The sequence below is a fragment of the Bubalus kerabau genome, chromosome 5 (assembly GCF_029407905.1).
Source record: "Bubalus kerabau isolate K-KA32 ecotype Philippines breed swamp buffalo chromosome 5, PCC_UOA_SB_1v2, whole genome shotgun sequence".
In the NCBI taxonomy this organism is placed as follows: Eukaryota; Metazoa; Chordata; class Mammalia; order Artiodactyla; family Bovidae; genus Bubalus; species Bubalus kerabau.
Window position 1 is genome coordinate 29,831,442 of NC_073628.1, and position 15,949 is coordinate 29,847,390.

Below are 15,949 nucleotides of genomic sequence, written 5' to 3' on the forward strand. Positions count from 1 at the left end.
GTTTCCAACTGCAGGCTAGACCCCCATCATCTCTTGTGATTTATTGCAGCAACCTCTCATGATTTATTTCTTTTCTCAATTCTCACTATCTTTTAACACATCCTCCAGTTAGTAACTAGTGCTTTTCATAAAATTTAAATGTAAATACTATTTAAAGACTATTTCATGGCTTACTCTTTCACCAAAGAAGAAATCTAGTCATACAAGGACCTCCACAAATAGTCCCCCACTCTATGCCTTTCTAACACCTTCTTATACCTGTCTGCCATTTACCTACTCATCTTTAGCTTGGCCTTTGTTTCTTTCAACACCTAAAACACTGTTCCTGTCTCGCAGCCTTTGTGTGTTCTCACGTTTCTTGTATCCTCTCAACTTTCACATCTCAGTATAATTATTACCCCTCAGAGAGATTTTCTGAGTTCCTTATGTCTAAACCGCATCCCTCCTTGTTCTTCTCACTTTCCCTGTTTGCTCTTTTAGTCTCTTGTATAGCATTTATCACAGTTTTGGATCTGTCTCCTCTCATTTCAGTCACTAAGTCATGTCTAATTCTTTGAGACCCCATGGACTGCAGCATGCCAGGCCTCCCTGTCCATCACCAATTCTCGGAGCTTGCTCAAACGCGTGTCCATCGAGTTGGTGGTGCCATCCAACCATCTCATCCTCTGTCTTCCACTTCTCTTCCTGTCTTCAGTCTTTCCCAGTGTCAGTCCTTCCAGTGAATATTCAGGACTGATTTCCTTTAGGATTCACTCTTTTGACTCCTTGCAGTCCAAGGGATTCTACAGAATCTTCTCCAACACCGCAGTTCAAAAGCATCAACTCTTCAGCACTCAGCTTTCTTTATAGTCCAGCTCTCACAGCCATACATAACTACTGGAAATTTGACTGGATGGACCTTTGTTGGCAAAGTAATGTCTCTGCTTTTTAATATGTTGTCTAGGTTGGTCATAGCTTTTCTTCCAAGGAGCCAGAGTCCTTTAATTTCATGGGTGCGGTCACCATCTGCAGTGATTTTGGAGCCCCCCAAAATAAAGTCTCTTACTGTTTCCATTGTTTCCCCATCTGTTTGCCAGGAAGTGATGGGACTCGATGCCATGATCTTAGTTTTCTGAATATTGAGTTTTAAGCCAACTTTTTCACTCTCCTCTTTCAGTTTTATCAAGAGGCTCTTTGGTTCTTCTTCACTTTCTGCCATAAGGGTGGTGGTATCTGCATATCTGAGGTGATTGATATATCTCCTAGCAATCTTGATTCCAACTTGTGCTTCATCAAGCCGGGCATATCGCATGATGTACTCTGCATACAAGTTAAATAAACAGGGTGACAGTATACCTTGATGTCAAGGTATACTGCTTTCCCGATTTGGAGTCAATTTGTTGTCCCGTATCCATTTCTAACAATTGTGTCTTGACCTGCATACAGATTTCTTAGGAGGCAAGAAGGTGGTCTGGTATTCCCATCTTTTTAAGAATTTTTCAGTTTGTTGTGATCCACACAGTCAAAGGCTTTCACGTAGTCAATAAAGCAGAAGTAGGTGTTTTTCTGGAACTCTCTTGCTTTTTCGATGATCCAACGGATGTTGGCAATTTGATCTCTGGTTTCTCTGCTTTTTCTAAATCCAGCTTGGACATCTTGAAGTTCACGGTTCACATACTGTTGAAGTCTGGCTTGAAGAATTTTGAGCATTACTTGGCTAGCATGTGAGATGAGTGCAATTGTGCAGTATTTTGAACATTCTTTGGCATTGCCTTTCTTTGGGATTGGAATGAAAACTGACCTTTCCCAGTCCTGTGGCCACTGCTGAGTTTTCCAAATTTACTGATATATTGAGTGCAACACTTTCATAGCATCATCTTTTAGGATTTGAAATAGCTCAACTGGAATTCCATCACCTCCACTAGCTTCGTTCGTAGTGATGCTTTCTAAGGCCCACTTGACTTCACATTCCAGGATGTCTGGCTGTAGGTGAGTGATCACACCTTCGTGGTTATCTGGGTCATGAGGAATTTTTTTGTATTGTTCTTCTGTGTATTCTTGTCACCTCTTCTTAATATCTTCTGTTTCTGTTAGGTCTCTACCATTTCTGTCCTTTATTTTACGCCTTTTGCATGAAATTTTTCCTTGGTATCTCTAATTGTCTTGAAGAGATCTCTAGCCTTTCCCATTCTATTGTTTTCCTGTATTTCTTTGCATTGATCAGTGAGAAAGGCTTTCTTACTCTCCTTGCTATTCTTTGGAACTCTGCATTCAAATGGGTATATCTTTCCTTTTCTCCTTTGCCTTTTCTTCTCTTCTTTTCTCAGCTATTTATAAGGCCTCCTCAGATAACCGTTTTGCCTTTTTTGCATTTCTTTTCTGTCTCCTCTGCTGTACTGTAAATTTAACAATAGAGAATGAATGCACATTAGCGATTATCACCACCATTATTATCATTGTTGTACTGACAGTCAGTGACAAGAACTGTGAAAAGTCTGAGACTTGACTGCATTTGAAAGTTGACAAAGTAGCCTGTTACAATTTTATGGTTACTGGTAGAAGATTATGAGACACCTGGATGGGAGACAAAGAACAGTTTACTATTCACAGCATTAGCAGTAGCCAGAGTAGCAGCATATGTCAATTTCCTGAGCCCAGGGTGTCACAGGTCAGTGCAGAGAGGGCCTAAATATTTGGTTTGTGGTTTGCAATACAGGACAGCAGTCTGAGCTTAGGGAACTGGAGTGCTTTTTGGCGAGTAATTGTATTAATTGTATCCCAACATTTACCTACCCTTAAGTATTCATCCGTAAGTAACATACTTTGGTTTTGCATAGTTAAACTTTATGTAATTGAAATATTGCTAATTATTTCTGCCTTTTTGCTAACTATTTCTGGGAGATTTATGCTTTTGCATCTAATTAAAACTAATTCAATTTTATTGCTAAATACCATACATGGTGTGATTATACTACATTGTATTGATTACTTTATTGTTTCTGGATATTTGGGATGATGCTGGTTTTCTGAGTGTTGTATGCTCAGTCATGCCCAACTCTTTGCAACCCCATGGAGTGTAGCCCACTAGGCTCCTTTGTCCATGGGATTTTATCCAGGCAAAAATACTGGAGTGGGTTGCCTTTTCCTTCTCCAGGGTATCTTTCCAGCCTAAAAAATCGAACACACATCTCCTGTATCTCCTACGTTGGCAGGCAGTTTCTTGTTGTTGTTTTTTTAACCACTGAGGCACCTGGGAAACCTTGGTTTTCTGGTTATTACCAGTAATACTGTTACGAACGTTCTTGTACCATTCCCATAGCGCATGCATTTCTACTGAATTTATAGCTAAGATAGCATTTGTCAACTTTTTTTTTTTTTTAATCTCAGAACCCGTTTATACTTTTAATACTTATTAGGAACTTCAAGGAGCTTTTGTTTATGAGTTAACTTTATTGGTCAGCCAAGGATATTCGCTTTTGTCACTTCTATTCAGCATAGTACTAGAAGTTCTAGCCAGACCAGTTAGGCAGGAAAAGAATAAAAGACATCTAAATTGGAAAGGAAGAATTAAAATTGTTTCTGTTCACAGATAATATGATCTTTTACATTTTGAATTCTCCCTATTCAGAGTTTTAACGTATTGTGATCAGTTGGCCATTTTAACATGACTTTTTTTTATTGTTTAATTTAGACAGACAATTCAGTAAAGAAGAACGTTATTCCAAAGCAAATGAGGTAAGTTAAATATATGTGTTAGCTTCTTATAAGTCAGAACAAAAATTGAGGCAAGGTTAGATATGTACTTCATATGAATACTTGGGTCTTTGTACTTCGGTTATTTATTCATAGTACATTCTTCATGTTTTGTCCTCCACCCTATTAATTCTTAAGTAAAGCAAATTCCATGTTTCACATAACCTTAATATTGAATCTTTCTGGGTGTTATAGGAGAGAAAACATAAGTTTGGATTTATTTTGAGACTTTCTGTGATGTAAACTCAGATATGCTGAGACTTGATATGCAAGATAATAGTATTTAGCTTAACACTCTGCTTGACTATAATGCAAGGAATAATATTTGATGGCTATTTTGGTAGAGTTAGCAGTATCTGATTAGTGCCTTTTTACTGAGGTATAGTTGACATATAATCTGATATTAATTTCTGGTGTGCAACATAATGATTCATATTTGTTCTTACTGCTAAACGTCATCACAATAAGTCTAATTACCATCCATCATCATACAGAGTCACAGATGTTTTTTCTTGTGATGATAGCATTTAAGATTTATTCTCTCTTAGCAAATGTTTATTCTCTCTTAGCAAATGTGCAGTACAATACCATTGACTGCAGTCACTGTATCATATATTATATCCCCATGACTTATTTGTAACTGACTGTTTATGCCTCCTGACACCTTTCAAGCTTTTGCCTGTCTCCAACCACCTCTTTTCTGGCAACCACCCATCTGTTCTGTATGTCTGTAAGTTGTGTTCCATTTTGTTTGTTTTATTTTCTAGACTCCTCATGTAAGTGAAATCATACAGTATTTGTCTTTCTCGGTCTGATTTACTTCATTTAGCATAATACCCTCAAGTTCCGTTGATGTAGCATGTGGCAAAATTTTATTCTTTTTCTTATGGCTACGAAATATTCCATTATGTGTGTGTGTGTGTCCATATTATTTATTAACTTATCCATTCACAGGTACTTCAGGTAGTTTCCATATGTTGGCTATTGTAAATAATGTTGCAGTGAACTTAGGGGTTCATGTATCTTTTCAAATTAGTATTTTCTTTTTTGTTGGATAAATAACCAAAAGTGGGATTGCCAGACCCTGTGGTAGTTCTGTTTTTAATTTTTTGAAGAATCTCCATACTGTTTCCCATAGTATCTGTACCAATTTATATTCCCATCAGCAGTACATAGGGGTTCCCTTTTCTCCATATTCTTGCCAACACCGTTATCCTTATCTTTTTGATAGTAGCCATTCTTACAAGAGTAAGGTGATATCTCACGGTGATTTTGATTTGCATTTCTGTGATGATTAGTGATATTGAACATCTTTTCATGTGCCTATTGGCCATCTGTATTTCTTTGGGAAAATGTTTATTCAGATCCTCTGCCCATTTTTTCAATTGGATTGTTTGGCTTTTTTGCTATTGAGTTGTATGGCTTTTTTTTTAATATATATGTATATATATTTTGGTGTTGACCTCTTATCAGGTGTATGATTTGCAAATATTTTCTCCCATTTGGTAGGTTGCCTTCTCACTTTGTTAATGATTTCCTTTGCTATGCAGAAACTTTTTAGTTTGGTGTAATCTCACCGGTTTATTTTTGTTTTTACTGCCTTTGGTTTTAGAGTCAGATGCAAAAAATTATCTCCGAGACTGATGTCAAGGAGCTTACCACCTAAATTTTTTTCCTGGGTTTTATGATTTAAGATCTTACACTCAATTCTTTAATGCATTTTAAATTATTTTTTGTGTATGGTGTGAGATAGTGGTCTAGTTTCATTATTTTGCATGTGACTATCTAGTGTCCCTAACACCCCTTATTGAAGAAGACATTATCCTTTACCCATTGTATTTTATTGGCTCCTCTGTTATAAATTAATTGATCATATATAATGGGTTTATTCTTGGGCTCTCTGTTCTGTTCATCTATATTTCTGTGTTTATATCAATACTATTATGTTTTGATTACTATATATTTATAATATAGTTGGAAATCGGAAGGTATAATACCTGCAAATTTGTTCTTCTTTCTTAAGATTGGTTGGATTATTCAGGGTCTTTTGCGGGTTTAGGCAAATTTTAGGATTGTTTATTCAGTTCTGTGAAAAATGCCATTGGAATTATGGTTGGTTGAATTAATCTGTAGATTGCTTTGTGTCATGTGGACACTTTAACAATATTAAGCTTTCAGTCCATGAGCACAGACAGCTTTCTGCTTACGTGTCTTCAGTGTCTTTCAGCAGTGTGTTCCGGGTCTTTCACTTCCTTGGTTAAATTTATTCATAAGTATTTTATTCTTTTTGATTCAATTGTAAATGGGATTGTTTTCTTAATTTATCTTTATGATAACTCTTTACTAGTGTGTGTGGAAGTGCAATTGACTTTTGTGTATTTTTATACCCTGCAGCTTTACTAAATTTAATATTTAATTCTAACAGTTTTAGGGGGGCAATCTTCAGGTTTTTGGTTATATTAACTCATGCCATCTGCAAATAATGACAGTTTTACTTTTCCTTTTAAATGTAGTAGGCCTTTTATTTATTCTTCTTGCCTAATTGATCAGGCTAGGACTTGGAATATTATGTTAACTAAAAGTGCCAAGAATGAGCATCATATTATTATTCCTGATCTTATAGAAAAAGGTGAAAGCTTTTCTTTTGAGCATGATGTTTGCTGTGGGCGTGTCATATATAGCCTTTCTTATGGTGATATATAACTTAATAATCAAAAACTTCTCAACAAACAAAAGTCCAGGACCAGATGGCTTCACTGGAGAGCTCTACCAAAAATTCAAAGAAAATTTAGTATCAATCATTCTCAAGTTCTTCCAAAATATTGAGGAAAAGGAAACACTTCCAAATTCATTTTATGAGGCCAGAACTATGCTGATACAAAAACCAGACAAGGACACCACAAAAAAAGAAAATTACAGGCTAATATACCTCTTGAACACATATAAAAATATCCTTAACAAAATATTGTAGCAAAAAGAATTCAAAAATGCATTAAAAGGATCATATGCCATGGTCAAGTGAAAATTTATTCTAGGGATGACAGGATGGTTCAATACATGCAAATCAGTCAGCATAATACATCACATTGACACAATGAAAGACAAAAATCATATGATCACATCAAAGATAAAAAGAATATGATACCAAAAACCATTTGACAAAATTCAACATCCATTTATGATAAAAACTCTTCATAAAAGTAGGTAAAGATCAGAACAGAAATAAATGACATAGAGACTAAGAAGACAATAGAAAAGATCAATGAAATTAAGAGCTGATATTTGAAAAGATAAATAAAATTTACAAGCTTTCAGTTTCAACTAAGGAAATAAGAGAACCTAAATAAAATCAGAATTAAAAGACGAAAAGTTATATCCATGCTGTGCTTAGTTGCTCTGCTGCTGCTGCTAAGTCGCTTCAGTCGTGTCCAACTCTGTGCGACCCCACAGTCGGCAGCCCACCAAGCTCCCCTGTCCCAGGGATTCTCCAGGCAAGAATACTGGAGTGGGTAGCCATGCCCTCCTCCAAGGGAGCTTCCCAACCCAGGGATTGAACCCACATCTCTTATGTATCCTGCATTGTCAGATGGGTTCTCTACCATTAGCGCCACCTGGGAAACCCCATGTACATACAGAATTTTGTATCCAATTTCATGTGTTTCATAGCTCCCCTGAGTTGTAGGTTTAGATTTTGCATAGAGAATCTAGAGTTTTTGTTGTTGACAGTTGTATGCTCTCCATTGCCTTATTATTAACAGTGCTGTGTCTTCTCCATCGTACTATTAGGACCTGAGAAGCGGAGAGTCCAGTTTTCTCATCTGTCAAGAACCACGGGTAAGCAGCCATCAGTAGCGCACTTTCTTGCATGGACATGATGGGTTATCTTTGTATAATCAGCATTTATGACTCTTACTTAGTTCACAGTTATTTTTCAAGTTCTTATACATGATATTTGATGCTTTATTTGCAAATAATCCATTGCTTGTGGGGAAAAAGGTGTCATCAGGCACATTAGTTAGAAAGGTGCATAAAGCATAGCACTTTGCTTGCATTTTACTTTCTCAGTTTTAGAGATGAGAAAATGAAGGGTGTGAGACGTTTAATGATGTGACCAAAATTAAACATATGTTTAGGGGGCATATCCTGGACTAGATTAGAACTCAGGTTTCCGAGGTCTAATTTAGTATTCTTTCTCCATACATCTCTCGTCCTACCTGTAGGTACACACCTAAGAATAATCATGAAGAAGTACAATTTATTTAGCAAATTTGAATGTCAATTAAGAGGTAAATAAAGGCATTCAAAATTTTATATTAGTTGCTTAGTAACTAAAAGACACCATTTGGGAAGATGGGGAAACAGAGTTATTTTCTTACTGACAATTTTGATACAAATGTTTTCCTTTTCACTAGCATACTGATCTTTATGTTCCAAAATGAAGGTTGTGGGGTTGATCAAAATAAAATACCAGAAATTTTATTAAAAATTTTTTTTAATTTATTTTATGTTTATTTTTTGACCATGTTAAACACTTCTCTGATTCCCAAGTTGAAAACCAATGATCAAATAAGGTTAAGTGGAGCCTAAAGCATATGCTATTTTGGTGTCACTTTTTAAGAAGAATAATAGGACAATAATTTACTTTAAAACCTTTACAAAAATGTTTGACCGTGAGAACAAGCACATTGCTAGAATTCTTCCTAAATGCTTGAAGGGACTGATGTAAGAGGCACTGAAACTTTGACTTCATTATTTGAAGGTAAATCCATCTCCATTTGAAACTATGAATCAATGCATTTCAAAGAAAAATTTCTTCTTTCTTTTTTCCTCTTAAGTCTTCTGTAGTAAGCATTTTTAGTTAGTTTGTCCTTCCAGTGCATCCTTTACTTTTCTGTGTGTCCATGTCTAAATACATATGTGTATTTACACTTCTCCTGCTTCTTACACTAAAAATAGCATACTCTATGTATTGATCTGTTCCTCAGTTTTCACTTAAAAACATTCTGGAGTTCACTCTGTATTGCATATCGATTTCACTCTCATTTGCTAGTGTGTGACATAGTATTCAATTGTGTGGGTTTAGGATAATGTATTCATCCAGTCTTTTACTGATGGACCTTTGGGTTGTTTTTAATCTTGGAAGTCTTTTCTTTTTTTTAGTATTTAACCCTTAGGAATCAGGCTTATAATATTTTGGCCAAGGGTATCTTTCTAAATAGTATTTGACCATCAAAAATAAAGGCATATGTAATTTTACCATATATTACCAAATTTCCTTCTGTTTTGCATTTCTAAGAAATATGCAAGTGCTCTCTTTCTCCAGAGCCTTACTAACAGTGTTTACTGAGTTTAGATGTTTGCCTGTCTGTTAGAGAGATATAGATAGTAGAGCTTTTTCATTTACTACTGTATCCTAGGATAATTTAAACTTTCATACCTCTCAATATGAGTGAGATATTTATCTTTTTTCTACATTTATGGTCATGTTCATTTATTTTCCTGGATCATCTGTTTATATATCTTGTCTATTTTTCTGTCAAGCTGTTAGGTTTTCTTTTTTTTTTCTCCTTGATTATTTTGTGGGAACCGTTTACATATTTATTATCACCCCCTTGCCCATGAGGGAAATTGAGAGGGGACAATTGTTAGAACCCAGGAGACAGTCAGTGAACTTCAGAGGAGGGAGGGTTAGAGCTCTTCTGAATCCAGGCTCAGAAAGGAAGAAATTTATACTCGCCTCCCTCCTTCCAGTCATCTGTAGGAAGCCAGAGATGAGAGGAACTCTTTGATATCTATAACCAGTCACCCTCCCAAGGTAAAAAAGCAGGGTAGCGATGGATAGAAAAGGGATCTGCTGAGTCCTAAGCAGATTCAGCTGGATATCATTGGATGTATTTCCCTTTTGGGAAAAAAAAATGTAATCCAACCATTATTATGCTATAACTTACTGACTAATGATTCTATAACTTCAGAAGAATTCACACAATTTAACCTTTTATTTTAAGGTTAAAGTAGAAGATCTGTTGGAAGAGGGCATGGCAACCCACTCCAGTATTCTTGCCTGTAGAATCCCCATGGACAGAGAAGCCTGGTGGGTTACGGTCCATGGGGTCACAAAGAGTCAGACATGATGAGCCTCTAAGCACAGCACAACACAGTCAACAGTGGATTTGATTGAGTACCTAAGTGTTGTTGAAAGTGTTAGTTGCTCAGTTGTGTCCAACTCAGCAACCCCATGAACTGTAGCCTCTTTCATAGAATTCTCTAGGCAAGAATACTGGAATGGGCATTCCCTTCTCCAGGGGATCTTCCCGACCCAGGGATTAAACCCAGGTCTCTTGCATTGCAGGCAGATTCTTTACTGTCTAAGCCACCAGGGAAGCCCTCTGAGCCACCAGGAAGTCATCAGTACCTAAATGGCTTGCTGAATAGCTAGGTTAGAAGGATGCTAAAACCATTAAATGAGATACAGAAAAATGAAGATTATACCTAAAAGAACCTGTCTTAGAGTGAATGACATTTGTGTTTAAGGGGAATAATTTGAAAAGCTATTAGGGTTTAAAGGAAGAGGAACGGGTATTAGAAAGCGCACTAGAGGCATGCCTTAATAACCACTGACATGCTGTTAATGGTTTTAAGGGGGTGTAGATTTTACTTACCTCAGGGATAATTGTTCAGATATTTTATGACATGTATGGCATAGGTGCAAACCATCCAGAGTGTACATTTGAATAAATGAACCAGAAGCAATTAGCATGAATATAGTTTAGTATTTATAATTGGTCCATGTATCTACTTGGATAGGATTGCTCTAGGACTCAAGACATTTAATTCTGTCTCTTGGGTATCTTATTCAGTTTCATGGTTTTAATTACCACTGATACGTTGCCACACTCAATATGAAGTTTCTAGTATAGAAATGTCACCTGATCTTCAGGCTTAAATATCCAAGTCTTTCCCCACCATATGCATTGGAATGTCTAAAGACATTCCAATACTTATGTGTCTAAAATGTAATTTTTTCCCCCAGACAAGAAGCTACTCAATTGAAATCTTTCATATCTCAACTATGCACAATCTGTTCTTCTAGCTGTTCAAGTTAAAAATTATCATCACTATTATTTATACATTACATACAATAAAATGCATTTTAGGTGTACAGTTTGACAAATTTTGACAAATCACAGCAGTCAAGGTATAAATTTCCATTACCTCAGGAAAAAAGCTTCTTTTTTTCTGTTTTACCTCTAGCTTGCCCTAGGCAAACTCTGCTTTTTTTTAAAAAAAATTTTTTTTCTAAAGTGATATGTGAGCAGAATCATACTGTATATATTATATTTTATGTCTGGCTCCTGGACTTTTTGTTTAGCACAATGTTGCTGAAACTCACCTAGAATTCCATGTGATACTGATAAATTGAATCTTGTTGAATATCTCCATAATTTTTTGGTTTCTTTTGTTTTATTGCTAAGTAGTATTCCATTGTATGGATATACCAGAATTTGTTTATCGATTCAGCTGTTTGATGGATATTTGAATTGTTTTCAGCTTTATAAATCAAACTGTTAGGAATATTCATGTAAGAGGTGTTTGTATAGAACACCTCTATATGTTTTCATTTCTTTGCATTATATTTTCATTTCTTTGCGTTAATTTCCTAGGAGAAAATTTCTGGGTCCTATGGCAAGAGTATGTGTAACTTTATATGAAATTGCAAAAATGTTTTTAAAAGGGGTTGTGTATTTTTCATCCCCACCAGTAGTGCATGAGAGTTCTAGTTGCTCTCCGTGCTCCCCAGCACTTGATATTGTCAGCTTTTTAGTTTCAGTGGTTGCATGAATGATATCTCGTGGTTTCAGTTCTCGTTTCCCTGATGAATGATAATGTTACACATCTTTTCATGGGCTTATTGACCAATCATACATCTTCTGTTAACCATATGTTCAAATCTTTTCTGTATTTTAGAAACTGGATTATCTTTTACTGACTTTTAAAAAGTTTGAAGGCAAGACCTTTGTCGGTTTTGTGTATTCCAAACATTTTCTCCCAATCTGTGACTTTCCCTTTTTTTTTTTTAACTTAACACTGTTTTTAAAAAAAACAAATTTTCAAAATTTCAAAGTTCCAATTCTCATTCTTTTTTTTTTTTTTTTAATGAACCATGCTTTTGGTGCTTTAAAAAATATTTGTCTGTACCAAAGTAGAGGAGATTTTCTCAGATTTTCTACAGTTTAATACTTTTAACTCTTACCTTTGGTCTGAGGTTCATTTTGAGTTCACTTTTGTAGATGATTTGTGGTGAGAATTAAATTTATTTGCTTTTTACTATGCATATGTAGCATGTGCTATCATTTCCTCATAGAACCTTTGTGGAAACTGACCATGTAGGTGTGAGTTTATTTCTAACTCTGCTTTGCCCCATCATATGTCTGTTCTTCTGACAATATTACACTGTCCTGATTACTCTCAGTTCAGTTCAGTTCAGTTCAGTCACTCAGTCGTATCCGACCCTTTGCAACACCATGAACCGCAGCACGCCAGGACCCTTGTCCAATACCAACTTCTGGAGTTTACCCAAACCCATGTCCATTGAGTGTGTGATGCCGTCCAACCATCTCATCTTCTGTCATCCGCTTCTCCTCCTGCCCTCAATCTTTCCCAGCATCAGGGTCTTTTCAAATGAGTCAGCTCTTCACATCAGGTGGCCAAAGAATTGGAGCTTCAGCTTCAACATTAGTCCTTCCAATGAACACCCAGGACTGATCTCCTTTAGGATGGATTGGTTGGATCTCCTTGCAGTCCAAGGGCGTCTCAAAAGTCTTCTCTAACACCATAGTTCAGAAGCATCAATTCTTTGGTGCTAAGCCAACATCCACTGGATCATGGAAAAAGCAAGAGAGTTCCAGAAAAACATCTATTTCTGCTTTATTGACTTCCAAAGCCTTTGACTGTGTGGATCACAATAAACTGTGAAAAATTCTGAAAGAGATGGGAATACCAGACCACCTGACCTGCCTCTTGAGAAACCTATATGCAGGTCAGGAAGCAACAGTTAGAACTGGACATGGAACAACAGACTGGTTCCAAATAGGAAAAGGAGTACGTCAAGGCTGTATATTGTCACCCTTCTTATTTAACTTGTATGCAGAGTACATCATGAGAAACGCTGGGCTGGAAGAAGCACAAGCTGGAATCAAGATTGCCAGGAGAAATATCAATAACCTCAGATATGCAGATGACACCACCCTTAGGGCAGAAAGTGAAGAAGAACTCAAAAGCCTCTTCATGAAACTAAAAGAGGAGAGTGAAAAAGTTGGCTTAAAGCTCAGCATTCAGAAAACTAAGATCATGGCATCTGGTCCCATCACTTCATGGGAAATAGATGGGGAAACAGTGGATACAGTGTCAGACTTTATTTTTTTTGGCTCCAAAATCACTGCAGATGGTGACTGCAGCCATGAAATTAAAAGACACTTACTCCTTGGAAGGAAAATTATGACCAACATAGATAGCATATTCAAAAGCAGAGACATTACTTTGCCAACAAAGGTCCATCTAGTCAAGGCTGTGGTTTTTCCAGTGGTCATGTATGGATATGAAAGTTGGACTGTGAAGAAAGCTGAGTGCTGAAGAATTGATGCTTTTGAACTGTGATGTTGGAGAAGACTCTTGAGAGTCCCTTGGACTGCAAGGAGATCCAACCGGTCCATTCTAAAGGAGATCAGCCCTGGGTGTTCTTTGGAAGGACTGATGCTAAAGCTGAAACTCCAATACTTTGGCCACCTCATGTGAAGAGTTGACTCATTGGAAAGGACTCTGATGCTGGGAGGGATTGGGGGCAGGAGGAGAAGGGGACGACAGAGGATGAGATGCCTGGATGGCATCACCGACTCGATGGACAAGAGTTTGAGTGAACTCCGGGAGTTGGTGATGGACAGGGAGGCCTGGCGTGCTGCAATTCATGGGGTCGCAAAGAGTCGGACACAACTGAGCAACTGAACTGAACTGAACTGAAGCTTTCTTTATAGTCCAGCTCTCACATGCATACATGACTACTGGAAAAACCATAGTCTTGGCTAGAAGAACCTTTGTTGACAAAGTAATGTCTCTGCTTTCACTTTGTAGTAATACTATGAAAATCAGATTATTTCCAATTTATTCTTCTTTATCAAAATTGTTTGGCTACTCTAAAATCTACATTTTTCATATAAATTTTACAATCAGCTTGACAAGTCTAAAAAAATTATTTTTGGTGTTTTGATTGGTATTGCCTAGAATCTATAGATTAATTTCAGGAGAATTTACATCTTAACAATATTGACCCTTTTCAAAAATACATGAACATAAAATATATCTCTGTTTTGATATGTTTTAGTATATATCAGCAGTATTTTCATTTTTAATGTGCAAGTATTATACATATATGTTAAATCTGCCCATAGATGCTTCATATTTTTGATCCTCATGTAAATATATATATTTTTTCATTTCCAATTGGACATTACTCTTTCTCTCTCTCTTGTCTCTATCTTGGATTTTAAAAATATACAGATTTAAAACACCTGGCGTAATAATTCAAAAGTTAGGACGTAAGGTGTTCAAGTTATGTGTAATGAAAGATAGATGTTATTGCCAACTTCTGTGTAGCACCAGTAATAAAAGTTTTCAACTCTTTATAGAGAAGAGGCTCTAACATATCTTTTTACAAATAAATTAGATTAAATTTAATGAATTGAAAAGACACAGAGAAGTTGTGCTTATGGTAAGTTTATAATAATATGAAAACTAATTTAAATATCATGGTAATATTATTAAAAAGGCAAGAAAAATGTGTGGATTATATGTAGCCATTTATTATATTAAAAAATTCAGTGCTTAGATAAAACTAGAAGTAAATACGCCAAATGGTTACAAAGTGCAAGGAAATAGGAATGATTTTAAAAATACATTTTTAGTAGGTTTAGTGTTACTATTTTGTAATGAAAAGTGAACATATTCGGCACATGATGGAAATGTATAATAAAGTTATTAATTCTAAATTTTTAGTCTATGGAATGTTAGTTGTATCATTTTGTAATCAAGTCCTTTGGTGATCTTCATTTACTATATTTAAAATTAATTTTTAGAAATGTTAAGTCAGTACTTTTTCAGGACCAACTGTTGATACTGAGCTCACTGATTTTTATATTGTGAGGATATCGTGTATTGGAAAGGCTGCAAAGTAACTTGACATTAGATGTATTTATCACAGAAGGCTTTTTACCAGTCATTTAGGTAAATTTTTATACCTTGCATACTCAACGTTCTTAATGTGGTGGTACTAGTTAAACCATGACTCCAGGGCCAACTTATTCTCTAGGCATGGGAGCCACAAAATACTTTTTGGAGCCCGTGGAAATGTTTTAATTTTAATATATTTTAAAATCAGTGTAAAAAAAGTATAATCATATTATTATTTTTTATTAAAAATTTTTATAGAAAAAGGGACCCGTGAAAGTCATAATATGGTCCTATGTGGCTTCCTAGAGTATGAGTGTTTCATTTCCCTTAACAATTTTGTGATGACTTCTGGTAAAACATCTGAGAAAAGCAGTAACTTGTGCATCTCATGAAAGATCCCAAGAAAATTAAAGTGCTAAGTTGAAATATTTCAGCCCAACACAAAATAATATGCTTTATACAGTGACCAACATCCATCATGTATCTGTCTTTTTTTTTTTAAGTAATGGCAGTATTAAGTCATCTATACATAGCAGGCTGTTCAGTTTACAGAGCTGAGACTTTCCCAGCTTAGTCACCAGTTGCTGGGTCTCTTTAGCATATTCCAGAAAGACAACAGTTTAAACAAAACTTTGCATGGCAAGAACTGAAATTCTTTATTGATAATTTAATTAGATAATTTATAATTTCATTTTATTGTGAAATATAGTACTTGCCTTTTTGTGCCATAGGTTGTTTTCCTTCCAAATATCATTGATTATCCCAGATGTTTTGTAGTGAATTGCTTTGGTATTCTAAAGATAATGGTAACTGAAGATTGAAGACAACTCAGCATTTAAGTAATTAAGTTACTTTTTCCCCCCAGTATTCTGATAGTGAAATATTTTAATTGTAATGAAAGATCGTTAATCTTTTAGATCTGATTAAAGCTTGGAACCTCTTTCTAAAAAAAAAGCAATTACACACACACTTATATGGTAATGGTAATTTCAGTATT

General features: G+C 35.7%; 1 protein-coding gene across 7 annotated transcripts in view; it reads left to right on the top strand.

The window, feature by feature from the left end:
• The window catches only part of ANO5 (anoctamin 5), an 89,015-nt gene that overhangs the window by 6,713 nt on the left and 66,353 nt on the right, over window positions 1–15,949 (top strand). For all 7 annotated transcript variants that reach the window (XM_055581367.1, XM_055581364.1, XM_055581366.1 and 4 more), the window contains exons 2-3: window positions 3,671–3,714; window positions 7,519–7,566. In XM_055581367.1, the coding sequence (XP_055437342.1) occupies window positions 3,671–3,714; window positions 7,519–7,566 (92 nt within the window). The remainder of the gene's footprint in view (window positions 1–3,670; window positions 3,715–7,518; window positions 7,567–15,949) is intronic.